The sequence below is a fragment of the Camelina sativa genome, chromosome 10 (genome assembly GCF_030686135.1).
Source record: "Camelina sativa cultivar CO46 ecotype springtype chromosome 10, ASM3068613v1".
In the NCBI taxonomy this organism is placed as follows: Eukaryota; Viridiplantae; Streptophyta; class Magnoliopsida; order Brassicales; family Brassicaceae; genus Camelina; species Camelina sativa.
In genome coordinates, this window is record NC_141889.1 from 3,351,075 (window position 1) to 3,378,766 (window position 27,692).

The window sequence follows — 27,692 nt, forward strand, 5'->3', positions numbered from 1 at the left end:
TGTATCCACCACAATCCGTTCCTTTTATTTGGGGTTTGTACATTACAGATATATGATTAACTATATGAAACAAAAAGCATATACAAGTGGCAACAATTTACAAAACCTGCAACATGTATTAATTATACAGATGTGTATGAATAAATATTACATATGTTGTGTTTTGTATAATGAAGGTATCTTTGTTGAGATTGTAATCAATGTTTGGGGATCCAACAACCATGTAAACCATAAGGAAGACCATAAGGAAACGTGGCTCTTGCTATTTCTTCAAAGGAGCTTCCATCGAGCAAGATTGCAAAGCTTCCTCCATTTTCCTCACTTATTATCGATATCACCACTCCTTCACGTACCGAGGAATAATATGAAAACTCATATGGAAGAAATCCTGATAAAGCTATATATATGTGTTTTAAACTAACCATCATCCTCATGGATTGCACCGGGTCGAGGCACAAAGAATGGTTCAGATGGTATCATTCCGTGTTCATGCCAGTTCTTCACTTTTTTCTCCACGATATCAACCTGTCTCGTACAATTTATAACAACATGAAATTTTTACTATATACTGTACATACAATTAATATGTACTTATTCAAGGTAAAAGACCTTCTTAAGTTCAAATTCACAAATTTTGGTATGTACGTATAGCATGCAGTAACCATAGGGAAAAAAAATACTTAGTGTGTACAACTTACCTTAGAGAGAGCATTGGGGAAATTACAAGGCCGTTTAGCACCGCATGCATAAACGTAACGGTATTTTTGACCCAAATGCAAAGGATTAATGCTGCACATATCCATCGCTCTCCCATGCTTCTCTGCCTCCACGGCGGTCTCTAGTCTTCCGTATTTGCTCCCGTCCAACGGTATCCTAAATCTCCCGATCCTAACATAAGATCATTTACATTATATATGTAATCAAGATTGAAAATATTATGTAAGTTAGGTAATTATAAACCCTTAAATAATATAATATTACCTAGCATCGGGTAAAACGTCCTGACCATGGGAGGAACGTAAGGTATGGAGACGGAGCATATCGAGTATCCGAGTATCTGCGTTATGTTCGCAACAATCTGCAATGATGACGGTAGCACCATTCTCATCAGCATCTTCATACGCGTTTATGAAGTGAAACGTAACGTATGCTGGAACCTCCACACTCGCCACCTTAACACATATATAAACGTTTATGTTTTACGTAATGCATATAAATTCAAATTTTAGTTAACTAAAGAAACACTCATCCCATAAATATATGATATCTATAAAGTCTATAACCAATAAAAATCCTTAAAATAAATGAATAAAATAAGGCCATTATTGACTCTTACGACTACTCCGGTGAGTTTGGACATGACATGAAGGAAAGCTCCGTCTTGGGGACACCACTCGAACTTGTAAAGTGGCGTCGGCTCAGCTCTAAGTAGATTCTTCACCGAGTACCTCAGGGGCATTTCTGGTACCACAACATAATTTTCCGTCACCGCAAACGAGTGAACCCACCCGGGTCCCCACGACCCGCTCCTACACTTGACTCGCCCCACAACTTCTCTTCTATTCGAACCGGCCTCCATCCTCACGACCCGATAACCCGGTTTAACCAAATCCGGGATTAACGTCCACATCTCCGTCTCCGTCACGATCGGATGCGCTGACTGGATCATATGATCGGACAACCCGTCGTCGTATTCGAATTTACCGATCGTTTCCAGCGTCTCATGGTCGACCAGAATCGATCCTTTTTGAGTCTCCGTGAGACACATGACCCGCCCGTCACCGAGTCGGATCACCCCGGTGTTGGCGTTATCCGTTAAAGACTCACCGGAGAAAAGCCTCAAGATTTCTCCGATCCCGGAGAAAGGGTTCTTGAAGCTGTTTCTGATCGCCGGTTTAGGAGTCTCGGAGAACTCACGGTAACAAAGCCGATTGTGTTTCTTGGCCGCTTTATAGGCGTCGGATTCAAGTAGACGGTGTCCGGCGAATACACGACCACCTTCGAATTGGAGCTTGACGAGTGTGGAGTAGCCGTCGAAGAGGTGACGGAAATCGTGGCCGCCAATGTTCCATAGGCCGGGACCGTTTCTTAGGTACGTACCATTCTGCATGTCATCTTTATCTCATTAATTTTACTGTCCCATTTTTTACATTTCATGTTGTAAAATTTATATATAGAACATATAACCTTAGACTAGACTAATTATATGTGGAAATTAGCAAAAAATAATTAATCCGAATCTTTCTTCTGTAAACCGAACATGGCGTAATTAATGATCTCTTTAGACTTTTAGCTAGTAATGAAACCATGTATAAGAAAAAAAAAGTTTGAATACAAAATAGAAAAATATAGACGCAACTCGCAAGCATCGATATTTGTATAAAAGTTGTTTTGTCCGGTATTGTATATAGATATGCATGTGCCAGTGTGAGTGTGTTTTGTGTGCACGATACATATTTGTGTGAAATTCCACGAATATAAGCTAAAACTATATATACTCCCAGCAAATATAGAAAAATGGTAAGAAGACAAACCAGCCAAGTGGGTATCTTTCCTTGGACAGTAAGCTCACCCTCCCACTTCTCTTGTTGTACACTTGCCCACGCAACATGACATCGTCTCTCGCCTTCCAACTTCTCTATCTCCGGTACCGAAGGCGGCATCGGTGAATTGATTACGGCTCTGGCTGCACCGGAGATCCTCCGAGCAAATAACCGGTGAGAGACTTGGTATTTTGTTTTTATTTGTTGATCGTTGATGGAATTGTCGGAATAAAGATTAGTGAGTCTACTTGACGACAAAACATGATGATGACTCATCATTTCTTTGGTTGTGATCAAAGAAGCCATCTTGGCAGAGATTTTATTAAATAAATATTTGTAGTGAATTTTAGTGTACTGAAAAGAGGGCACAATATGAATTCAAGAAAGGAAATGAATTTTTAGTGAATGTTTGGTGCAACACATGTGATGTATTTATAGGGTCTCGCTAAAGGGCTCTTGTTACAAATAATGGATAGATGCTTATTCAAGTTGATATTATATATTAATTACTGATGGGGTTTGTAGGATATATACTACTTTAATAATAATATATGATACAATATTTTTGGTCATGTTCGTTTTGGAATTAGTGGTGGCATAGTGACCAAAAACATCTTGTTTGCTGAAATTGTAGTGTTAGAATCTCTATGATTAATTGATATATGAACTATTCAACTATTTCTCGTATGCCTACAGATTTCAGGGACGATAGAGACATTCAAGTCAGTCTAACGAGAGGCATCCTCAAAACGTTCGGCTAATTAACACGTACAATATACGTTCTCTTAAAATTGGTAAGTGTGTCATCGAAATCATTTTATGTGTGAGTAAGAATTTCTATTTTGTCAACGCGTAAATATGAATATATATATGATTGATTTATATGGGTGTATTTTATATTTGACTATTCTGTCCGTCCGATGCATTGGTGAATGTAATTTTAAGGTTAATCAACATGTGTGATGATAAGTTATATTGTACGTTTACACTGTTTATATGGGCCATGCAAAGTGGGTGTATATTTAAACATTTTGGGAAATCGTATGATTATTTCCTGAATTAACGCATAAATTAGATAATCAACAAAACAAGGAAAGAAATAGTACTATATTAACACCTTACAAATGATAAAAATATCTCTTTTATCTCTAAAATTGTTGGTACTTTGTTTTAGTTTACTTTCATTTCCCATATTTCAAATAATTTGGAACGAGAAAGACCGCTATGATTGGTGGAGTATAGCTGAATAGTGTGACTGACAGGGAATGCTTCGAAGTGAACATAATACGCCGCTGAAAACGATTGTCGATCAATATATAGTTTACGAAAAAAAAAAACCAGCATAGACCACTTCGTGTCAAGAGTTTGATTCAAGTGGGTTTCTTATATATGGTCAGGTACCTTTTTCGGAAGAAACAAATAATTAGGCTGACAGAGAAACCACATTATTTGACTTTTCTTGTATTTTTGTGTGAGATTTAGAAGTTCAAACAAAAGAATCACCTTTGATTCAGCTATTTGAAGGATCGATGTGACAGTTATTCTAAACGTTTTTTGGTACACGCAACAGTTTACATATACAACCGTAAATACGATAATCGAATATAATGATTTTATGAAACATGTCATTTATCAAAACATGTCATATATAGCAGTCTGTACATATGTTTGTAGTATAACAATATGAAATGTCTTGCACTTTCATCAGTATGTCGGATTATTAATCTAAAGAATATATGCACTTTTGTTTGACATAAAAAAACAGAACATTAATTTATCTTGGTTGCTATATATTTCTACTTTTCTATTGCTGGCTTGTGTACATAGCCTTCTATTATTTTACCTAGTCCATATACCTAATTGGGAAAATTCAAAGAAGTTCAAAATAGAATATGAAGATAATCCAATTTCATATCATATTAATTTACCATATTAGAATTTTAAATTATATAGTACAAAGTCCATGACCACTAATAAGAGAATATTCCTTTTATATAAAAAATATATTAAAACTGCTATTTAATTGGGTCCATATGTTTGCCACATTTGTTTGTTTCATCTGTTATGTGTCTCTAGTCTTGAGAATAATCACTTCTTTTAATCATTATCGGTTATTTCTCTTCTTCGTTAAAATGCTAGTGAATTCCATTTCTTGTATTAAGTTTCTAGGTGAAAACATGTTCAGATGATATATGTCAACTCAGCACCTTAAGCAGTTTTATTATTAACTTCTTTCACCAAAATTTTTTTTATTATACTTCAATAATATTGAATTGAAGATACTTCTAATTCTATATGTAGTATATAGAGATGTACTCATTTTGTCACTAATTTTTTTTAAAAAACATTTAAATACATATACATATTTTTTTTATTTGCAGTTCGCAGATATCATGTGAGAGCGGAAGAAACAAGCTAAACAAGAATTAACTAAGTAATATTTGATTTACTAATTTGGCACAAACAATACTTAATTCTCGTGGTTTTAGTTATTAAATTAACATTGTGCGTCACTCTTAGTGGGATTTTTTGATACAATGTTAGTCGGATTAATCCAGCACATAGATTGACAGATATTTCATTGTCAAGTTTTAATGTTTACATTGCTGATGCAATGTGATAGAACCCATGAGTCATGTCAATATTATCGAATGTATTTAGTCATCTCTACGAAGATAACAAAGAATTAGGAAATGCATCTTCTCTTTAATTTTAGTGGGAAATCTCTGGATTTTCAAATTCAGCTCTTAAATATTTTTTTCTCTTTTGGTCCAATGCTACCTTTAATGATTGAAAATCTAGAAAACATCTGAAAAACAAAAATTTTCCATGAGCCACTAAACCCTAAAAATGCCATCACTAAAGCGTCACGGTGCATGAGATGAGTTGCATTTTAGAACTCGTTAATTGTATATATGTATTCAACGCCCTTATTTTAATTGCTTAATGTCTCTTCATGCCCCAATTGATTCCTACAAAGTATCAAAATCAAACAACATTTTTTTATTGATTTTGCTCACTTGTGGCGGACAAAATCAGGGTTTCCCCACAAAGAAAGCTCCATATATAATTATTTTTATAGTTATTGTTGCCCTCTTCTTAAAGTAAATTATATTAATGTAAATTTGGGGATTGGGGAAACGTTGTCATTAGTTTAAATTTCGCGATTTAACCCAAAAACATCAGCATATCAGTGTCATAGATTAATCAAGAATTTGACTTACAAACCTACGTTATTAATAAAAACAATAACTGCAAAGTTTCAAAAATAAGTAGTGTTTTGACGGGGGGGGGGGGGGGGGAATATTAATAGTGTTTGTATATCTTGTTTGACAAAAATAAAGTGTTTGTTTTTATTCTTGAAATATATGTGTGTATATTTTATAATCCGAACCAACAGAATTTACGTGTTTTGTGGTCCATAATGCTCAAAGACCTAGCTAAAAGGAGATTGATAGAGAAATCAAAAGATACAGCTCTAGGTAATTAAGGTCGGGAAAATATTCATGACAATTAAGGTCGAGGATTAAAAAGTCTAAATAGCAATTCCGTTTAGGAAATCCTGAAATATCTATTCTAATTTATTGTACAATGCTTTTTTTTTTGTCGTCATTTGTTGTACAGAGTTAAACACACTCATTCCCACATATTAGTATTGTTCAACAAATAACAAAGATGACTTTATTAGTGGGCAATTTTGTTTTTTTATTTTAGTTTTAACAAATTTGTCGGTACGTGAAACTAGAACAGTAAAAGGTCAAAAAGACAGCACTAACTTTATCAGCTAGGGTTTCCCTTTCATTATTTTATGGAATACTACTATAACTCTATAATAATCATACATGGAAAAAAAACAGGTTGATTCAAAATATTTTAAACTTTTTATTATATATATGTATTGTTAAACTTGGGGTTAGGTGAATGTCGTAGCCTCGTAGGAAGTTGCATCTTTGCTGGAAGTTCTTTAATTATCACTCGTAAGACTCCAATAAATGGTTCAACATGGTGCGTCTTAGCCCTTAGGGATATTTGTTCAAGATAATATCTAAATTGATTAATTTTATATGTTGTTTCATTGGTCAACTCTCGATCGTATTTCAAATTAGCATAATTGTTCTCCATAGGAAAGAACTCCATCTCAAAAGATAAATAGATAATCCCTTGCAAAAACCTAACAACTCTAGCTAGCTAAACAAAATCTTAGTCTCCAAAACTCGTAAAACAGAGTCAACCAATATATACGTTTGTCCACTACAAAAATAACGGATGAGAAAGTCATTTCACCAAACGATAGATGCGTGACGGAGCATGTTATGACTTATGAAATGAATGGATTTAACATTATTTTTTCAAAAAAATGAATGAAGTGATTAAAATTGCGGTCAGGTTACGAATTGCCAAAATTCCACTTAAGAGGTAAACCAAAAAGGAAAGGTAGATGCCCAAGCCCATCATCAGTGACAAACTTGTACACTGGACGCTTGAGCAGTTGCTCTTTAATTTTATTAAAAACAGAGCCCACCGAAGCAGAGAACGCATTGTGTTCTCCAATTTATTAATTCCTTTTCTCTTTTATTCTTCTATTCCTCTTGCAGCGAAAGTGTTGTCGAGAGAAAAAGAGAGGTCTGAGAACGGTTGTTATCTCCAACTTGCATAGTGGATGATGATGCAGAAGGAGTTTTGTCTAATTAAAATGTATTCACACGCAAGTAAGGAACTCGTAAATAAAAAGATTAGGCTTGAGTTGAACCATCATCTTGATGGTTTAGGTTTAAAACTCTAAAAACCTCCATAACAAGAGAGGTTTCTCTTTGTTCCCGATCAGTTTTTTTTTTCGAGCAATTCCAAACTCGTTGTTGGTCCACTTGGTTCAAGGATCTATATACATAAGCTATAGGACGAGAGCGTAATGATCAAGATACAGGCAAGCCTATCGATCTCAACATCGTTTATATAAGACAGATCAACAAAAACGTCAGGAATAAATTATCTTCATAGACTAATTCGAACACCAAATTAAATCTACTAATTCTCTTCTGTCATGTGGATGTGGTTCACTTTTCACGACATCAACTAGACAAGTAACTACTCCATTGTTTAAGCTAAACAACGTCTCTCTTTTTTTTTCTTTTTTTTTCAAATCTCTACTAAATCTACACACAAAAAAAAGATGTGAATAACGTTGTCCACTTTAATTATAAACCCTTTATGAAAAAGGTTACTATATTTATTCACCTAATGTTTGTTGATTAAATTTATTTTTTTTAATAACGTTGACAACATTATTTACTCAACAAACAAAATAAAAATTGTGGACTAATGGGGTTGATATATTGCAATAAGCAAATATTAAACGTATACAGGAGTGCAACTAGGACTAGGAGAGATTCTAGTCGAAGGAACATCGCGGTCAATTTGCTTTAAAAGACATTTTTTTATACTATATACCATAGATGCGTGGATCATTTCAACTTAACAACAAAAATATGGATTATTTTGCACTCTTTTGATACTGCGGGAGTCTGGGACACTAGTCATTTTGCGATGTAACATCGTCTTGTATATAAGAATTCACCAAGCTATATAATACCATATAAACAAGCCAAAATAACAATAATAATAACACCGACACAACAGTTGAAATATGGCAAAACTCACTAAATACACATGGAGCCACTCTTGTTAGGATTTCGCTATCAATAATGAATAGGAACATAAAGTAAATGGGATTTTACTTAAAAAGTGTTGCTGGAAAGCAAAATGCAATAATTCATGCGAAGGGATTTTATGGGTCGATGGTAACCCAATACGAAAACCCACTTGTGAATTATATGGATTCTAAATTCAAATATAATGTGTGTGCTCCACTCCAGCACTTGATTCACAACTTGTGATTTGTGATAAAGACTTGTAACTTTGTAAGTAAGCTCTTCTTCTTTTCACCTTTCACATATACTCGTCCATTTGTCAATAGACAAGACGTGCATGTATACAAGGGACCGTTTTGATTTTTTGGACGGTGCATGATACTTAAGTTTCTGTACATTACAAGAGAACGGTCTATTACAAATGACATATTCTCTATAGTGTCATATTAATCTGACCATGACTCATATTCCAAATTGACTTGTTAAATCCTCTGGTAAACATGTATTAGAGTGCTTATTTTAAAATTTAGGAAGAAAAGAACTGCCTTTTACCGCCGGGGTTTTTAAGGAGATAATCTCTTCAGTTGCACCAAGTAACAAATGTAGTTGGGATCCAACATATTTTGTAGTATATGAATCCGTCAATATCTTACAGGCACACTTAAAAATGTTAAATCTACTTAGACGGTGGGTTTTATAAGGTCCTATCTGCTATCTTGATCAGTACTATCATCGGCCAATGATTCGTCCTTGCTTCTTTTTTGAAGGACAAAATAAAATTGAGATGCAGTTGGGAACACGACAATGAGACTAGAGAGAGTAACTGGACCAATTAAATTTGACTTCACTTCTGTCCATATCTTCTTTTTCTTTTTGTTTTACAAACTGAATAGTAGTAACTTTTTATTTCCCATGGAGACAAATTGAAAGCAGACTTTATTGGCTTCCACACAAAAATAATAAATACACGTGGACGTTACCCTTCACAATTTCATGGGGGAAAAAAACTCTCTGATAACGTATTTTTCCTTTATAGATATTTAGATTCACTGTAAGTTTACAGTTTACAGTATTATATAATCTCTGCAAAGTAAACCATACGAAACCAATTTATTAATCAAATAGCTCTCTAAATAAAACATTTTAGAGATCATAGGCATGTTGTATTAAAGAATAAAACTAGGACTACGAGATTGACAATTATTACATACTACTGATTAACTACCTTATATTTATATATAATTTGTAAAAAATAATGCATATGGCCAAAAAAAAAGTTACATAAAAATTGTAAAAAATCGATTGTAGACTAGTTTAATATATGGTCATAAAACCTGTCACAAATTTGTAAAGCAAAAAAAAAAAAAAGTCATGCTTACAAAATTTGTCTCAAATTGTTGATGAGAATTACATATCTACTGTTTGACATTTTTTTTACTTACTTAATACTATTAAATTGTGATACTTGGTAGTAGTATTTAACTAAGCTCATAGTACTAAAGTAGTTATTTTTTTTTTTTTTTGTGTGGAAACTTTAGATAATGTGAAAATTTGAACTGCTACGAAGAAATGGGGTATGTCAAACATCGAAATAAATGTTGTCCAAGCTTTGAGACCATATGCCTATTTTTCATTTTTTCAAACAATCCACACAGAGTAATCTCTTGAATTCAGATTGTGACTCATCGTGGACATTAATACAAACCAGACAACATGTTTTGGTGTAAATTGAGAATCTAACCATCTTGCAAAATTGAAAACTACATGGTTACTGTCACATTATTTCCGGCTAAACCCATAGCAAAATATACACAGTTACATTCCCATAACCGGACTACGAGTACGAAGAGAAGGAGAAGAACATCAAAAAAAAGTTATCTAATTCCACAAACATCATCATCATCTTAATTAAAGAGATATCTCAGGCAACGCAAAAACACAGAGACTCCCATCAAAAAACTAAACCCCCACAAAAAAAAAAAAAAAAAAACAGAGAAGATATTACTTTTTCAGGGAAAGTGTTTCCAAGATTCGAAAACTGATGAGTTCAACGAAGAAGAAGAAGCATTGTTATACGTAAAGTCATCTGTATCCGTACCGCTTAACCAAGGAGGCATGTACACTAACTCTTCCAACGAGTCAAAAACCACGAACTCGTTTGACTCGTTTAAACTCGTGGTGCCTAGACTCGGTAACTCAACGATCTCGTCAAGGTCGTCCGAGACTGCACTCTCCTCAATGCTCGTCACAGAGAACGAAGACGAAGAGAACGACACCGTTTCGCTGCTCACACTACTACTACTACTCTCTGACCTCTTATTCGACGTCGTTTCCCCAGTCTCCGACCTTTTGTTCGACGTCGTGGTTTCGCTAGTCTCGGAACGAAGCGGCGTCGTATCGAAGTCCATGAAAGCGGCTTTGGTCGCCGCAGCTCTGACGTCACGAGGGTTGAGCGAAACGGGTCGTGGCAATAAATCAGAGAGCTCTGGGAAATTGAGAATGGCTGAGGTTCCTTTGATGCTCATAGCCGCAACGTCGTGAGCGCGCATAGCCATCTCAGCCGTCGGAAAAGTACCGAGCCAGATTCTCGATTTCTTCCTCGGCTCACGAATCTCCGATACCCATTTGCCCCAGCTCCTCATACGGACTCCACGATACACCGGCTGCATACTACTCTCTTTCTTCTCCTTGTCGGAAGACGAATCCGCCATTGCTAATCTCAAAGGTTGAACCTTTTTTTTTTCTTTTTTTTGTTATGCCGTCCAAGTGTTCGACAAAATGTCAAAGAGACTGATTTCTTCTTTTTTTTTTTTTGCTATTTTAGTGCGAATTTGTATTTAGATTTGGGTTGTTGTAAAAAAGAAAGAATTTAAGGCAAAAAAGAGTGAGACATTTTATTTTTGGGGTGGAATAAGAGTTTTTATAAAAGGATACTTCTTGTTTGTATCATTTGGTGAACAAAAATTTCGAGTTCTAGTTTTTGGAATGTTTCCAAACTCTCTCTCTCAAATGATCTTAAATCAAATGAAGAAATATTAAGTTTTAACTTACAATTTTTATATAAGGGCATACTCTCGTCCTCGTATACGTGGTGGAATGAAGAGGGACCATAGGTTACCTACGAGGTTGGTGTTGTATAAAATTGTTATTTACGATTTTTTTTTTATTTAAAAAGTATATATATATTTTTTTTTTTGTCAACAAAAAGTATCTTTTCTTTTCATTATAACGCGAAAGACGATATATGTTTTTTTTAATCTTTTGCTTTTTTTGTGATGTGACGATTTATACGAGTTCGTAGATTTTATTTTCTTTGCATTTAATTTGTTTTTTTCTTATTTACTTGTTCAGAAGGACTCTCTGATCATCTTTATTAAAGTTGTAAGATGCAGCAGGGCTGGAAGGAACCTACGGTATAGTACGTAGTAGTCGTTTACCAGTTGTGTTGGATTTTATTGAACTCATTAGTAGAAAGAATTTGCTTTTAATATTTTCGTTATTACTCTTAAAATAATGTCCTGTTTTTCAAGAAACATAATTAAAAAAAAAAAAATTGGTCAAGTCGGCAACCCACGGACTAGGATGTACTAACTTCTAGCTATATATATCAAGTACGTACTTTATAAGAAGCATTAAATCGTGCCTTCTTGAACCGCTCAATTCGTTCCAAAAACCTTTAAATAACGGAGACTCTTTTAAACTTCATTAACATTACCATAAGACCTACAGTAATCATAAATATGATAACACGAACAATCTAAAGTCTCATAGTGTAAGTTAGATTAGAAAACCGTACTCCTGGAGTATATTTTTATCATAAATTTCTTTTTACATAACAATAAAACGAAAAACATTATATTAAATCGGGATATTACATTGCAAGCCACTTACCTCCAAGACCAAAAGAAATGGTGATATATACATATCGCATCATGAGATCCTGGAGAGACTATGTCAATGACAATCAAACTAGACTAATGCGTCTAGTTTCCTTTGTAGTCTCATTTTTTAATGACTATGTAAACGCAAGTATAATAGAAAATTTAGAGAATGATAGTATGAAAAGAATTACATACTTTGTGTCGGCTAGAGACGGATGATTCATACTATTTTAATTCTGTTAACTAAAATCACCCAAAGTGAGTGTTTTTGTCATGCAAAATATTTTACCATCATTGCAATGGATCTAATCAAACATTATATATATTACTATCATTTATGAAGAAGTCGTTTTCTATATTTCCTTCGGTGGTAGGGTTCGAAAAAGCCTTCATATTAAAAAGTTGTCCCATTATTACATCATCAATAATGTCGACAATATTAACTAGTGATAACGCGGACTTTTCAAGTTTTTTTTTGCTTTTATCGCCAACAAAATATTTGAATCCACTCCATCTATCTGTATTTGCAGGACTGTTTGTTTTTTTCAGGATGTAAGAAACTAATAAGATCGGATAAAGGCTGAAGCCGTATTTATCCATGAATATGCACTGTAGCTTATCAAATCAATTAAAAGCTCTGAACAAAGTTTTATGTACTATGAATCAATTAATATGCACGATAGCTTATACATCATGCACGTCGTGCATATCATATGGCTCTGAGGACTTCACTTAGTTCTTAAAGCTTCTTTTAGCCAATTAATAGTCAATCTTGTGTGTGTGTGCGTGCGTGTGATATACTACTATATGTTACGAACTTACAGCCAAGGCATTTATTTGTATTTTTGTTTGATCCTTTTGTTATTTACTGAGTTTTTGTTTCTTTTTGCTACCAGATAACTTAGGTTTCAGAATCTTTGTAAAAAATCGTTTGTAGCTAAAGAATACTATAAAATCAAAGAACACTTTTATTTATTACAACAATGATAAGGTTAAAAATTCTGGATAACATGACTGGTTAATAACTTAATATTTGACAACCTTTTTTTTTAAGCAAGAGTAACAAAAGTATGTTTTTAAAGAAAACAAGAAGCAAGAAACTTTGAATATATCCTAAGACAAAAATGAAACTATTGTATATATATCAAACTGAAATCGTCGTAACCAAGGACGGAACAACCAATTGTACATCTTTGTTCCGTATGCACAATTCGTTCATCGTCATCCTCCAAAGACGTCCTCCACAACACAACCCGCACAATTTTTGTCATCATAATTTTACTATTTGTCGGCGTCACCTTTTTTTTTTAAAAAATTTGTTTAGTTTGTTTCTTCTCCACCCACTAATAGTTTGATGAGCTGGAATCAGATATCAACAGCCCAAAATATTGAATGGAATTTATTTAAGGAAAAAAGATTGTGAGTTATCTGAAGTAACGCAGAATGTATGGCCACACATACCAAACTATGATAAAGAATACTCAACTACATCAACTATATGTATTACATGGTTACATATATGAAGTATATGTTGTTATGTGGTCAATATCATACAAATAAAATCTTGGTTTACGGGATCATTTACGCCGATGTTGACCTACTGTTGACTCGTCGGAACCGAAAAGAAGACCCGATCGGATTTGTTTACCCGAACCCGAAACCTGACTCGGTTCAGATATTTGTTGGGTTCAGTTAATGGGCCGAAATTAAATTAAAATTTTGGCCCATTAATTAACTAAATCCTAAAATCGATTCCATCAAAACATCATCGATTCCATCGTTTTAACTTGTCACTTTTGTCCATTTGCGGCCAAGAACAAGATCTCCTTTTCACCTAGGTTTTACTCGACAAAAGAATCGAATCTGTAAAAGAATTTGGTGTTTTGGTTGAAATCGAGAAAAAGTCAGAGTGAGGATTTGCTTCTCGTTCAGATGAGGTAACTATCTCAATTTCCTTTTTTATTTGGTAACATAGGGAACAAGATCGATTCCATCAAAACATCATCGATTCCATCGTTTTAACTTGTCACTTTTGTCCATTTGCGGCCAAGAACAAGATCTCCTTTTCACCTAGGTTTTACTCGACAAAAGAATCGAATCTGCAAAAGAATTTGGTGTTTTGGTTGAAATCGAGAAAAAGTCAGAGTGAGGATTTGCTTCTCGTTCAGATGTTACCAAATAAAAAGAAAATCCGATCGGGTCTTCTTTTCGGTTCCGACGAATTAATGATAGGTCAACGTCGGTGTAAATGTTCCGGTAAACCGAGATTCTATGTGTATGATGTTGATCACATAACAACATATACTTCATATATATGATCATGCAATACATATAATTGATATAGTTGAGTATCCTTTTATCATAGTTGGCTCCATGCATTCTACCATACTTCACCTAATTCACAATCTTTTTTAAATGAATGCCACGATTTAATTCCGAATTGAAAAATAATTAATACAAATGAGACTATGAGAGAGAGAGACTGAAGAAGTCGACAAAATGTGGAAGAAGAACAAAAAAAAAAAAGTCGTACGGAAAAGATAAGTCCAGCTGTCTAGCTAAGTCTACACACTGTTGGTGTTTCTCGACAGCTTTGGACCCTCTCTTTCCTTGACTACGGTTCACGCACCGCGTAACACGCGTCCAAACCGTGACCAATCAAGGCCTCACGTGATTCAATTATTACACCCCCTGCCACCATATTATAAGGTATTATATTAATTGTCACTCAGAGTAAAAAGTACTATATGAGCTAGTATATGAGTATGATTAGTCGACAAAAATGAAGAAAATAACAAAATATCAGTAAAAATAGAAACTTAAAAAATGTGAGATGATGGATAACAAAAGATTACCGAAGGGGATGAAAACGAATATGTCTCGTCAAACGAAGGAGACCCAAAAAAAACAAAAAATCTCCAGAAGCATGAAAAGCTATGTCTCACACTATAGAAAGGCTTGTTTTTGTTGGGGTAAAACTCATCATTATCTAAAGTAAAAATTGTATATGAGTTTGTTTGTCAGATTAGTTACCATTTAGATTTATAGACAAGCCATCTAGCAACCAAAGTCACCATCTATTTAGATTTTTTTTTTTTTAAATCTACTATTAGGGATATAAATATGTCTAATAGACAAATTAGGGTAGTTACTATTTTTGAATGTAATAAACCACAGTATATATGTGGATATGAAAACTGTATTAGACAATGTAAATACGGTAGCAAGACATTTGTATTTCAAAACAGAAAAATATTATTTATACATTAAAATAGGGTGAGAACTGAGAACCTTTTTTTTTCTCTTTGGACGAAAATAGAATGAGTACTTTATCAAACAAATATGTTCGTAAAGTTGATACCGATATTCAATAATTATTCAAAAGTAGACAACTGAATTTAAAAGTAACTATATTATATGTTTAAACTAGATTAAATTACACATTTGTGGCCCCAGAATTTGAATAAGACCTTAAGCATGGGCTTTCACCAGCATGAGCCTGCATATACAGAGTGCTAACTAAAGAAAGTCATTATTAGGACGAGCTTATTTTGAAGACTTCTCCTTTACCTTTGCGCTCGGAGAGAGATTTAGGCCCGAAATTATTTACCAAATTTAGGAACACATTTTAAGGGCCGCCTGCAGGGACTTGTTTTTACCATTACTAGAGGATTTGATGAACAAATGTTTTCATTTTTTGTTTGTTCTCAATCTCTCATCTCTACATCCTACCTGTCTTGGTGGTGATCTTACAATTGGATGTTTTAATTAGGAAAAAAAAAACATATTCAAGTACACACATATAACTCACGTTATATATGTGGTCCTCTTTAGAAATAAGTTGTGCAAGATGATGGTTACAAGCAATACCTATCTGGTCCAAATAGGCTGCTGGCTTTAACGTAGGACACGATATACAAAAAAAGAAATTCCCTTTTAGATCAAGACGAAAAAGAAATATTCCATGTAAAACATGCATGACCAATCAAATGAACTACATAAGTCATACATATACTGAAAAGTATCCCCATCATTTTATGTTTTGTCCTACAAATGTTTGTCGTCGACTATCCACAAGTCAATTATGTAAACGTTCTTTTAGAAAAGATGAATCAAAATCGAAGATCCTTCATTGCTCATATCGCTGTTTTGGGACCAATGATTGAACCTTTTCAACCGGCAACATGAAGTTGATGATTATATGTTTGTTTGCCATTCATGATGAAGATCTTCTGAAAAGGTTATTTCACTGAAGTGGAGCATAACAAATTTGATTCAGACGTGTTTGTTGTTTTGAGAACACTGAAAAAACGTGGTTGAAGTAGTGAAAAGTGTTGCAAGTTAAGTCTTAATTTTTAACTATAGACATTGTTGGAGATATTCTCAAGAAGATCAAGGCTCTCTCAAGTTATATATCTAATTTAATTGTAAGAGCATATACGAGCTCTTATAGTGTGCTGCATCGCTTAGCCATATTTGAACCTTTGAACTGTGTGAAAGAAGTAAGAAGCGTGTCTTAATGTAGGCGATGTAAAGTGAATGATGACGAGCTAAAAAGGTGTCTTAATACTGCGTTTAGGCAACGCGTTTGTGTAAGATTGCTCAAGTAGTTTATACTTTTTTAGTGACATATTATGATTAGAGAAATTGGGCGTTTTGCAACCCCCCTTTTGCTATATTAACGAATGAATCTCTGTTAATTACTTTGAATCTGCAGTCCCAAACCTACTCTGTGGTTTCAGCTTTGAAAAACTCTGTTGTACCAAATGGAATTAAGTATCATATGAAATATGTCAAATCTCTCAGGTTTAGAATGCCAAAGGAAATGCTTCTGCACCATCTTGACCCTTTTATGCATCTCTCTATACCTTTCCTCAGTTATGGACAGTAATATGTTCTTCAAATCAGGAATATCTTTCTCCAACACAAATACCGCAAAAGACTCCCAATTTAGAACTTCGAAGAAGGGAGGCACGAAGTTATCGGATATAATAACCGGGACACACTCATAGAACAATGCTTCCACGACCCGAGGGCTATTGACTTCATGCCCTTTTGGACAGATGCAATACTTTGTGCTCTTCATGTACTCCATGTAACTCTTTTTACCTTTAGATTTAGGTATCTCACTAAATATTTTCATGTCTGGATCTCTGTTACCTCCCCAGCTTTGTAATAGGAGAGGTCTAAGGTAACCGTGCATTCCGCCTGCAAAGAAGGCAAGTATTTGCCTCTGTGAAACAGGTTTGCCTCCAAGAGCTCCAAGTGGTCTCCTAGGAACAAGAATAGTTGTCTCAGGAAGAGCTACATCTTTACCAAGCACAAAACCTTCTGAAACATCAGAATTGCATAGTGCTCTGATGCACTTGGCCATGTACTGCCTCGTCTCAGAAGGAGCCTGAAAGCATGGATTTACAAACGAAGAAGAAACAGATCAAATGGTGTTCACCGAGATCACAAAACAGTGAGATAGTACATAAAGTAGGAATTAGAAAAGAATACCCAGTCATGACAAGCAACAAGAAAATGATCAGATCCTCCAGTTTTGTTCCAGAAATTATATTTGGAGGAAATCATATCCAAGTAGTTCTTCAAAAACTCAATGAGATTCTTATCACTGTGAGAACCAGGGACATAGAGAGTTTCTTCCAACATTTTGGAGCTGAAAGGAAGATAAAATAGGTGAGCTTTCCGGGGGTTCTTTGTGACAAATGTTTTGCTGGACTTGAGCTGTTTCATAAACCATCCTTCAGAAGCATATATGCCTTTCAGCACCGGCTTATGTAGTACGGGTCTTTTGCCTTCCCTGTAGACATATACTTTTAGCTTTTTCTCCATTAGCTCATAGCTCCTGCATTGTGAAAAAGAAAATAGAAGAAGAGACGTATATATCCAGCTAGACACACAACTCATAGCCATTTGACCAAAACAACATCACGTATACAAAATCTTCACAACTGAGAATACTAAACAGGAAATCAAAGATCCAAAGAAAGACAACTGAAACACTTTAGGAATACTGTAGTTTCTCTAAACAAGAAAATTTGAAATAAGAAAAAGTGCAGGGTTGTGGTAATATATAGTCTATGTTAACTAGAAGGATTCCTTAATTATTGATAACATTCTCAACTGGCATAGCAGAAATCAAAAATATACCTAGTAAGATACAGGAGAAAGAGTAATCGAGAGGCATAAAAGTATAATATTAACTCACCTTTTGAACATGGAAAGATTCCAATACAGAGGAGCATGCAGTAAAGGGTCGTTCTCTATCAAAGGTGGGTTCTCAATTTGAGTTCTTGCATACAACAGTTCTTGATCAACAGGGGAAGACGGTTTTAATCTCTGCAAAATACAATGAAAACATCAATAATGAACTACAAAGGTGTAGTAATGGTAGAAACAAGCACACATGATGAGAGACTGAAGAAAAGACATACCAGGGAGGCATGAGAAGTGTGGCTTTGATGCAATAAATTCATCATCTCAGTGATAGAAACCACCCCAGAATTTGATACTTTCATAAAACTTTTAACATCTGAGGAAAGATTATCAACTAAAGGATCGGACTTGCTCTCCAAAATCTCAACTTTCCTAGTATTCTCATAAGCAACGTCAGTATCTTCAACTATCTTCTCGTCTGAGCTGCTGCTCCTAGTTCCTGGTAACAAATCATCAAGAGTTTCCTTATCTTTAGCATCATCCTCTGCCAAACTCTCATGGATTTGATTAGTGTCATTATTATCAGAGCCAAGAAGTACATGGTCTTCCTCTGGACCAGCTCTTTCCCCAACAAGTACATCTGAACTTGTTATTTCCCGTTGAGCGGATCTTGAAGAACTAGTAGAATACAATAAGTCAGCAGCACTGGATGGCCTGATGGGGTGTTCTTCTGTGCTTCCATTAATTGATGATGATACGAGAAACTTATCTTGAGAAGAAGGTAGAGAGAAGATAGCACCATTGTAAAAACGAATGTTGACAAATTGGAAGATTGTGATAAAAACGAAAACTAGACCAGCAAATCTTAACAATTTCATTGCCTTCTTCCAGCCAGATTCCACCAAAATTCAACATGAACACTCCATGAAGAAGAAGAGACAAACCGATCTTAACCACAAATCACAATCTGCAAGGATATAGAACACACGAATTGGGTGTTACAACTGAATATATATATATTACTTACCGTAATTGGATCTTACATCATCAAAACGAAAGTAATAGTATTTACTTAGTATTCAGTACTAAGGTGATATATGAACAAGAAAAAAATCGTGCTATGCTAGAACGAATCTATTCACTCGTTTGGTCGGAGAAATGGAAGAAGCTAACGGAGCTGAATCGAAGCAAATCAAATTAGAAAAAAAAGAAAGGAAAATAAAACTCAATTCCTGCTGCTGCTAGTAAAAAGAAATTAAATTCCGAAACATGAAAAGATAGATAAACTTGTAAAAGGACACAACAACAACAAACAACAAGGCTGCTGAACTAGAGAAGATTATTATTAGTCTTGACAAGCAATTTATATCTTAAAACTGAAATCAAACTATTGGACTAGAGTAGTGGATATATATATATATATATATATATGTTACCGATAATTGTAACATGAACGGGAGAGGAGGAGGAGGAGAATTAACTAAATGAAGCTGGCTCAATCGTTTGTTTCCCCACAAATCTTGCCGGAAGAAAGAAACTCTGACTCTGAGAGAGAGAGAGAGAGAAAGAGAGGGAGGGAATTTTTTTATTACTATTTCTTTTTATATTTTTCCCTTTTTTAAAAATGACAAAAGTCAGAAAAGCACAGCTGTAAAATCCATAAAGTGAGAAATACGGAAACAATATATCGATAGCATAACACATTTTATTTCAATATATCCATAAAAGTATAGATAGCATAACACATTTTATTTCAAAATCTATCTTCCATGTTAATAATATATCGTATTTACTCTATTTTTTAACCACGAGCCCGAGAAGAAGAAGAAGAAGAAGAAGAAGAAGAAGAAGAGATGGGAGGCAAGGAGGTAATGAATAGACCTAAACAAATTATCTTTCTCTTTTATTAGTACTTTTTTACTTGATTTTTGATTTTGATTTTTTTTTTCCTTTGTCGATTGCAAAACTTGTCTTTGAGGGTGCGATTGGGCGATGCTGCATCAAGTTTGCAAATAAGTTCTACCAGCATGTTGATTGTAAAATGTTTAGTTGTGCCGTAACATTTGTCGCTGGAGCTTCTTACGGCGACATCACGGGTGGTGTTGTCAAGGATTGGGACACCAAAGAAAAGCTTGAGCTAGAAAGGAAAGATCTTGAAAGACAGATCCAAGAGTATGAAGCTGAAGCCAGAAAAGTGGTAAGTAGGTAGAAAAGCAAACCCCTCCCTTTATGTGTACTTACTTACCAACCCTAGCACGTCCTTTAAAGATCCCCTGTCTTTTAGTTTTACTACGTTGTGAGATTGATTGATTGATTGAAAGGTTGAGTTCTGATCAGATGAGCGGTTTTGATGTTATTGTTTTCTGCCTTGTGAAGTGCTTTTGACTCTTACCATAGAGTAGAGATATCTTTGGTTTTTTTTTTCTTATGATGGTTGGTTGGTGTTGTGTTTCAGATGGGGAGTTCGGAAGCTGCCAATGCTGTTTAGTAGAATTCAGGGAAATAAAGAATATGCAGCCAGCCACACAGTGCCACCTCTCTGTCTTTTCTCTTTTATCTACAAACTTGTTTAGACCTCTATGCATTTTGGTATTTTCTGTATTCAAGTCGCACACTTAAATTGCCATTTTATATGATGTCCACTGTTTTTTTTTTTTCTTTCCTCTTTCGTAGTCAGCCATGTTTAAGCTCTCAATTCAAGTTATTTTAGTATCCCCCTTTTGCGTCTACTATTTGTTGTTTTCTATTTCCTCTTCTAGGCGCCTGCTTGTACTGTGTTTAGATCTTTCTCCATGTATTTATAACCGACCTTTAGTACTTACAGTCCCCTTGCAAGGGACATTATACCGCCCGCAATCTCAAACTGCTCCATCCATTGTCCAATTTGAGAGCGGCGTGCGTGCGTGACTCCCCCGCCGTTGAGCTTCTTCAGGGCTTTGGTATCTTGAAGAATCTGAAATTGGCTAATAGCTCTCTTCTTACGGATGAGATTCCTGTTTAGATTAAGCAATGCGGCTACTTAGGTGTTCTTGATTTCATAAGGGAACCAAGTAACAACAGGTCAGCTTCCAGAGTTTCTGAGCTCTCTCTCTCTCTCTCTCTCTCTGGTTTGTTCCTCAAGGTTTTAGTAGCTTGGTGAGTTTATGTTATGTGAACCTTATCTGGCCATCAGATACCGCAGGCTTTGGTTTTTTGTTCTCTGTCACTGTCAGGTATTCATCGCACTGATAAAAGTGGGAAGAAGCACGTGAGAGAGTGCGCAGTAGAGTTTTGTAAGGTTGAAGAAACCAAGTGTATTATAGCCTATAATTAGATGTTAGGAAATAATTGGAGAGTTTATGCCTGTACTTGTGTAGTTGAACAATCGTTGTGAGAGGTTTGAGGTACCCTAAAACCTTATCACACATCTCTGAAACTATTCTGCCTTATTTCTGAAACTATTCACACATCTCTGAAACTATTCGTCATTCAAGCCCATAAAATCGCGCCTTATACAGGCCCGGCCCAATTCACGTTTCCAGGTCCATTATATCAGAGCATTTTTTTTTTTTTTTTTTTTTTTTTTTTTTTTTTTTTTTATAACATCATGCTTTATTAAGATTAGAGTATGTCAAAGCATTCTATAATTCTATTTTAATCTCTTTTTTTTTTTTTTTTTTAAATTAAATGTGTGTTTACGAGTTATTTTTTTTTAAAATTGGTTAAATGAAATTTTAGGAAAAAAATAATAATAATAAATTGGTTAAAGATTTCATAGCATACACTTAATTGAATTTTTAAAAGCAGAGAAGAAAATGGTGTCTTGATGAAAAACAACCAAAGGGGCTTTTTCTTTAATTGCACTTTGGAGTTTTGTAAAAAAAGAAAACGAAAACATGGTTTAGTGTCTTATGTTCAAACATGAGCACATTATGTTCAAACATGAAAGAATAATAGTGTTTTGATCTGAACCCTAATGTTTCGAGTGAACACTAGAACCGATTTCAAGTGAGTTAAGCATGATTTGTGTACTATGATTTGAGTTAAGCATGATTTCAAGTGAGTAAAACATGAAAAGAAGCAATAATTATCCTAAAGAAGAAAAATCCAAGAAAGACTCTAGCTAGTTACCTAACTGAATTGTTGTTGTTGTTGTTAGACGAGGAGGAAGAGCACTGTCGAGATGATCCAGATGTAATTCGTTTCCGAAAATACTGACAAAACACACAGACACACACACTCAGGAATTGATTGTCCCAAAAAAACAAAACTCAGATCTAACGATATGGAAAACAATACAATCGGTTCGGGATACCTTAGCAAACATGGTGGATCCACCCCGCATCCGCATCATCATCTCTCTGGAAATTTAGGGTTTCTTCTTCTTTGGTTCTCTGGATTTTGTTGTTCTTATTTTTTTTTTTTGGGTTTAATATTGAAACAACAATGTTTATCAACTTTGTTTACCCATTGATCTCAGGGAAACCAGACTACCATACACCTCACTCATCAACCAAGTCCCTATTACACCAAAAACGATTCGATACAATTCCTCTAATTAACATCCCATTTTTGTATAATCTATATGTGCCGTTGTAGATAACATAATATTGATAAAATAAAGTTGGTTATTTATGATAATGTTGATTATCAACCAAACTTTGCATCTTAATCTCTATTTTTTGTTGTTATTATCATTAATTTTTCATTATGGAAAATGGCTTTCATTACTTTTTAAAAGAAGATATATCTAGATTCAATTTTCTAAATGATATTTTTGCACCATATTTGGTTGTTAAAGAATCAAAATTGACATATAAAAAGATAAATAAGAATTAAAATCTCACCGGACTCTACTATTTATAAACAGCTACAACTACTTTCAACTACTGAGACACAAACAAAACACTAGTTTCTTAACACTACAAACAAAACACTACTCTACTTTCTCAACACTACTACTCAGTTGTTATTAACAAGCTACCGTCAACGAAATTCACAAATCCATTATAGATGATGTCAAATCCCATGGCCTGGAATCCTTCACTGACATCCATCCACCTACTTTAACAGCCTTATCATATTCTTTCCTTACTTCCATAACCTTATCTTCATTCTTTACTTCCATTCTTTAGTCCTTAATTCTTACAACTAACGAATGTGATCATGTCGACCTTTGAACTTAGATATATAATTTATAAATTATTCTTTTTGGGACTCAAAAAATGCAACTACATTTTTTTTTCCTTCTCATGATCGGCATTACAATTTTCTAATTAGTGTATCTCCATGCCTCCTAGTCAGCTGCTCCTAGTACATGTTATTTATCTATACTCTATATAGGACGGCCATCTAGAATTGACTTCATTGTTTCTGGTAGTTTAGTTTTTGTATCCAAAAAAAAAAATCCATAATATTGGATGATACAAGTTCCTCTAGGATGTAAAACTTGCAATTTTTGTTAGTTATGATCACACATACAGTCGCTTCAAAAAAAAATCGAACACCTCCATCACAATATATTAAAAAAAAATTATGTAATAATATATCATAGTTATTATTGTAACTTTTCTTTTTGACACGTATTTTAGAGTTTTAAAAATAAAAAATATTCAGTTTTTATTTAATATATATCATAGTTATTATTGTAACTTTTCTTCTATCATTATGTAAATTTAATATATATTTTTCTAATTTTTTTTAGAAATTTTTTTTTTTGGAATTTTATATTTTATATGAGATATTTTTAAAAAGTAACTATATAAATTGAATGGGATATGTACCTTTTTGTTAATTATATTTCAAACATATTATATGTGAGATGTGCTAACACATCTAAACTCTTTCAATATATTAATTTTTGGTTCGTTCTTGAGTAAGGTTCCGTTTTAGGATGAAGAGTATAATCATTATATTATACTGTTGGGTAAATTACATGTGATGATACCATGTCAAATTTTATAAAATTTCAACTAAATATTTGAGTAGTTTTACTGGTCTATACTTTTTTATATGTTATGCTATTAATTTGAGCATTCTTAACATGTAACTTGATACATAAGAAAATATAACTATCGACCGACAAAAAAAAAGAAAAAGAAAATATAACTATCGACCGACAAAAAAAAAGAAAAAGAAAATATAACTATCGGAATATCACACCAAACACAAACATACTTTCCTCAACACACGTGAAACGAGAAGTTCAATCTTCATCACATTATGTTCAAACATGAAAGAATAATAGTGTTTTGATCCGAGCCCTAATGTTTCCAGTGAACACTAGAACCGATTTCAAGTGAGTTAAGGAGCTGTTGAGTCCCTTCTATCCACATTTGCTTCTCTCTTTTGTTACCACATTCGAATTCAATCACCCTTTCGACGGTTTTCACACCAAAGTAGGCTCGCCCGCTCTACCATTTTTTCTACTCGTCCTCTATGAGCCCATTCTGGTATGTCTCGGCACACTCCACTGACAACGCCTGCAGCAAAGAAAAAACGTCAAACGAATATTATTGGTTTACAAAAAGGTAAGACGATCAGATTAGTAGGAATGCTTATATTAACTAACATTTCTTCGTCTTTGTGAAAGTTCCACCCACATGTTTGTTCTTTGTGAAACTACAAAGGTCGTTTTTGTTTTGTTCTTTGTAAGTTGTAACCAGTCCAAAACGCAGCGTTTCCATGGAACGTTAAATTGTTTTAGGAGTGTTTTTTTGTTAACGTTTCTACAAACGGAGTGTTAGATTTGATAACGGAATTTAGTTGGGGGTTTAAATCGTAAAACAAAAAGGAATAGTTGAGGGTTTTTGTAATAAATTGGCTGGAGAATTTTTGTCTAATTCGTTAGACGATACCAAAAAGGGAAGACTCAGCTTTTTCTATAGAATCGAATCATCGAAGAGTAACCACCCTTAGAACGAGCCCGAGAAGAAGAAGAAGAAGAGAGATGGGAGGCAAGGAGGTAATGAATAGACCTAAAAAAGTTATCTTGCTCTTTTCTTAGTACTTTTTGATTTTGATTTTTTTTTTTCCTTTGTCGATTGCAAAACTTGTCCTTTCAGGGTGCGATTGGGCGATGCTTCATCAAGTTTGCAAATAAGTTCTACCAGCATGTCGATTGTAAAATGTTTAGTTGTGCCGTAACACTTGTCGCCGGATATTCTTACGGCGACATCACGGGTGTTGTTGTCAAGGATTGGGACACGAAAGAAAGGCTTGAGCTAGAAAGGAAAGATCTTGAAAGACAGATCCAAGAGTACGAAGCTGAAGCCAGAGAACTAGAGAAGTGTTCAAGTAGATAGATAGAAAAGCAAAGGAGCGCCCTTCCTTCCTTTTATGTACTTAGCAACCCTAGCCCGCCGTCCTTTAAAGATCCCCTGTCTTTTTACTACGTTGTGAGATTGATTGATCGATAGGTTGAGTTCTGATCAGAACAGCGGTTTTGATGTTATTGTTTTCTGCCTTTTGTAAGTGCTTTTTGACTCTTACCATAGAGTAGAAATGTCTTTGGTTTTTTTTTTTCTTGTTCTTTTGATAGATAAGCTCGATGAGGAACATGTTCTTAGCAGAACCCCGACACGGCCTTGTCTTTTCAAAGGCAATTACAATGACAGAATGGTTATCTCTATTCGATGGCTTGCCGCTCTTGAACGAGAACTTGTTCAAAAAAGAAGCCGAAACTACAAAGGTCGACCAGATAGATATAAGGGGCTTATGGTGTATGGCTAGATGCCCAACGGAAACTTATCTAGTCTGCTCCAAGGAGCTTCCCATCAATGTCCTAAACTGGCCAATGCGCCTCCTCCATCAATCCAACATGGTAAGAATTTTTCTGGTATTGTTTTTATTTTGCGTCTTCCTGATTGTAAAACATTTTTTATTTGAGTAGACTAGAATTATCCAAGCATTCGTGCATTATCCATTAATATTGGCCTTAAGGAAGGGATCAGACAAAAGTAGCTAGACACGAATGAAAAGCATACTCGGAATGGAATTCAGACAAGGGTATAGGACGGGCACATCCATCAAGCTAGCTAGTTAAGAAGTTTACAAAAGACACGACAAGCCATAGAGATAAATTACAAATACTGCTAAACTGGGTTGGAGATTTGCATCTTCTTAGCAAGCAACGCTTCCTTCTTCTTCTCCAGCTCCTGCCGCTTGGCAGACAAGTCCTGAAACCATGAGTTGGAAGATGCATTAAACTCATATAAAACCCAAAGCAAACCTCAAATCTTGTTTCTATATTTAATTTACCTCTATCTCGGAATCATACTTTTCTGGATTGTATGGGGAGTTATATGTAGCTGGGAAGAAAGAAGAAGTATATAATTAGTGGGTTCTTCTTGTTGAATCTCAAAAATGAATCAATAAAATAGATATCATCCTCCGCACAACACACCTACATACCTGCTTTGTATCCAAAGTAGAAAATTCCCGTTTTGAAAGCAAGAGACTCGATGGCGTCTGGAATTCGTCTTGCCATCATTCCAACCAATGCCTGACTAACCTCCTTCGAGGTTTTGAGTTCACGAACTTGGAGGAGACCAAAAAAAAGAAAAAACATGAAAAGAGCAATAATTATCCTAAAGAAGAAAAATCCAAGAAAGAATTTAGCTAGCTACCTACCTACCTGTATTGTTGTTGTTAGACGAGGAGGAGGAGCATTGTCGAGATGATCCAGATGGAATCCCTTTCTGACAATACACACTCAGAAATTGATTGTCGGAAAGGAAAAAAACTCAGATATAACTGATGTAGTATATTTCAGTCAATTAAATTATCAATCCACAATCTGCATTAATCAACTCACTAAGAATACACAAAGTTGTTTAATCTATTCTTAACAGGAATTGGTTTTGTTGTAACAATCTTAACTAACAAACAAATTAAAGAAAATAAACAGAACACAACTAACAACAAACTTTAAATCAAGATTAAACAAGTGAACCTTGGGCAAGGTAATTGACTTGGGAGATAGCTAACCAATCCTAGATGTCTAGGCAACAATCAAGAACAATCCTATGGCTAAGAACACTAATGCAAATCAATCCATTTCTATGGTAGAGATTCCTATGCTAATCAAGTGATAATCAACTTTTTCCAAAGGCAATCACAAAGCTAGCATGCATTAAGAACAAGTCTTAATACCACTAAGCACCCTAATCATCAATTTCCATTGGCTAGGAGTGCAAAGCCCTTGAATAGTTTGGTTTAGGAATTTCATCAAACACCTTCTGGGCAATGGAAATCCTAATGTCTAGATTCAAGCTTGATCAAGGCTTTCCAGCATTATTAACACTAAACAAGATAGGAAACACATAAATAAGGCTCTAGACATCAAAGATCAATCATATATCTCCCTAATCTACCTAGCCCAAAGTTCTAATGATCTACTCACTCATCATCATGATCACACAAAGGAAAGAGTTTGATCTTTGTGCTCAATCATTCAACAAACCAAGAGTAAATAAGCT

General features: G+C 34.6%; 3 protein-coding genes and 5 long non-coding RNA genes across 12 annotated transcripts; 3 read left to right on the plus strand and 5 right to left on the minus strand.

Annotated features, from left to right (window-relative positions):
* On the minus strand, positions 1–2,954 carry LOC104716888 (carotenoid cleavage dioxygenase 8, chloroplastic-like). The gene is made up of 6 exons (XM_010434356.3): positions 2,535–2,954; positions 1,337–2,104; positions 982–1,172; positions 699–888; positions 423–525; positions 1–343 (listed from the first exon to the last, which is right to left on the minus strand). The coding sequence occupies exons 1-6, from the start codon at positions 2,847–2,849 to the stop codon at positions 198–200; spliced, it is 1,713 nt and encodes a 570-aa protein (XP_010432658.1). The 5' UTR covers positions 2,850–2,954; the 3' UTR covers positions 1–197.
* LOC147935765 (uncharacterized) lies at positions 2,565–3,602 on the plus strand. Its single transcript, XR_015568214.1, has 2 exons — positions 2,565–2,717; positions 3,240–3,602. It is a non-coding gene; the product is annotated as an uncharacterized LOC147935765 (long non-coding RNA).
* Positions 3,603–9,942: 6,340 nt separating this feature from the next.
* Positions 9,943–12,337, minus strand: LOC104716889 (ethylene-responsive transcription factor ERF043-like). The gene has a single exon (XM_087468205.1). It carries the CDS (start codon positions 10,900–10,902, stop codon positions 10,201–10,203), a length of 702 nt encoding a protein of 233 aa, XP_087324331.1. The 5' UTR covers positions 10,903–12,337; the 3' UTR covers positions 9,943–10,200.
* A 4,373-nt stretch (positions 12,338–16,710) lies between these two features.
* LOC104716890 (putative glycosyltransferase At5g03795) lies at positions 16,711–19,886 on the minus strand. 4 transcript variants are annotated; one of them, XM_087469654.1, is made up of 5 exons: positions 19,671–19,886; positions 18,513–19,201; positions 18,287–18,417; positions 17,575–17,878; positions 16,711–17,470 (listed from the first exon to the last, which is right to left on the minus strand). In XM_087469654.1, exons 2-5 carry the CDS (start codon positions 19,110–19,112, stop codon positions 16,811–16,813), a joined length of 1,695 nt encoding a protein of 564 aa, XP_087325780.1. In that variant the 5' UTR covers positions 19,113–19,201; positions 19,671–19,886; the 3' UTR covers positions 16,711–16,810. The 4 variants fall into 4 exon arrangements, with proteins under 4 accessions (XP_087325780.1, XP_010432662.2, XP_010432663.2 ...); XM_010434360.3 differs by having other exon boundaries at positions 17,575–17,923; positions 19,671–19,878; XM_010434361.3 differs by having other exon boundaries at positions 17,575–17,923; positions 19,716–19,826.
* A 40-nt stretch (positions 19,887–19,926) lies between these two features.
* LOC104716891 (uncharacterized) lies at positions 19,927–20,887 on the plus strand. The gene is made up of 3 exons (XR_015568793.1): positions 19,927–20,102; positions 20,213–20,431; positions 20,690–20,887. It is a non-coding gene; the product is annotated as an uncharacterized LOC104716891 (long non-coding RNA).
* Positions 20,888–21,770: 883 nt separating this feature from the next.
* LOC147935766 (uncharacterized) lies at positions 21,771–22,791 on the minus strand. Its single transcript, XR_015568796.1, has 2 exons — positions 22,529–22,791; positions 21,771–22,427 (listed from the first exon to the last, which is right to left on the minus strand). It is a non-coding gene; the product is annotated as an uncharacterized LOC147935766 (long non-coding RNA).
* Positions 22,792–25,016: 2,225 nt separating this feature from the next.
* LOC104716892 (uncharacterized) lies at positions 25,017–26,609 on the plus strand. Of its 2 annotated transcripts, none has more exons than XR_002033600.2 (4): positions 25,017–25,177; positions 25,278–25,682; positions 25,785–26,035; positions 26,159–26,609. It is a non-coding gene; the product is annotated as an uncharacterized LOC104716892 (long non-coding RNA). The 2 variants fall into 2 exon arrangements; XR_015568794.1 differs by having other exon boundaries at positions 25,037–25,177; positions 26,105–26,609.
* On the minus strand, positions 26,112–26,984 carry LOC147935767 (uncharacterized). Its single transcript, XR_015568795.1, has 4 exons — positions 26,849–26,984; positions 26,626–26,751; positions 26,473–26,522; positions 26,112–26,390 (listed from the first exon to the last, which is right to left on the minus strand). It is a non-coding gene; the product is annotated as an uncharacterized LOC147935767 (long non-coding RNA).
* Positions 26,985–27,692: the final 708 nt, after the last annotated feature.

What these genes read in the sequence shown, in the direction of transcription:
- LOC104716889 (XM_087468205.1), bottom strand. Translation starts at nt 10,902, where the DNA reads ATGGCGGATTCGTCTTCCGACAAGGAGAAGAAAGAGAGTAGTATGCAG.
- LOC104716890 (XM_010434360.3), bottom strand. Translation starts at nt 19,112, where the DNA reads ATGAAATTGTTAAGATTTGCTGGTCTAGTTTTCGTTTTTATCACAATC. An exon ending in ACACTTCTCATGCCTCCCTG is followed by an intron (nt 18,418 to 18,512) that starts GTATGTCTTTTC and finishes TGTATTTTGCAG; the next exon opens with AGATTAAAACCGTCTTCCCC. An exon ending in AATCTTTCCATGTTCAAAAG is followed by an intron (nt 17,924 to 18,286) that starts GTGAGTTAATAT and finishes TTCACAATGCAG; the next exon opens with GAGCTATGAGCTAATGGAGA.
- LOC104716888 (XM_010434356.3), bottom strand. Translation starts at nt 2,849, where the DNA reads ATGGCTTCTTTGATCACAACCAAAGAAATGATGAGTCATCATCATGTT. An exon ending in GAAAGATACCCACTTGGCTG is followed by an intron (nt 2,105 to 2,534) that starts GTTTGTCTTCTT and finishes GATGACATGCAG; the next exon opens with AATGGTACGTACCTAAGAAA. An exon ending in TCCCCAATGCTCTCTCTAAG is followed by an intron (nt 526 to 698) that starts GTAAGTTGTACA and finishes TGTACGAGACAG; the next exon opens with GTTGATATCGTGGAGAAAAA.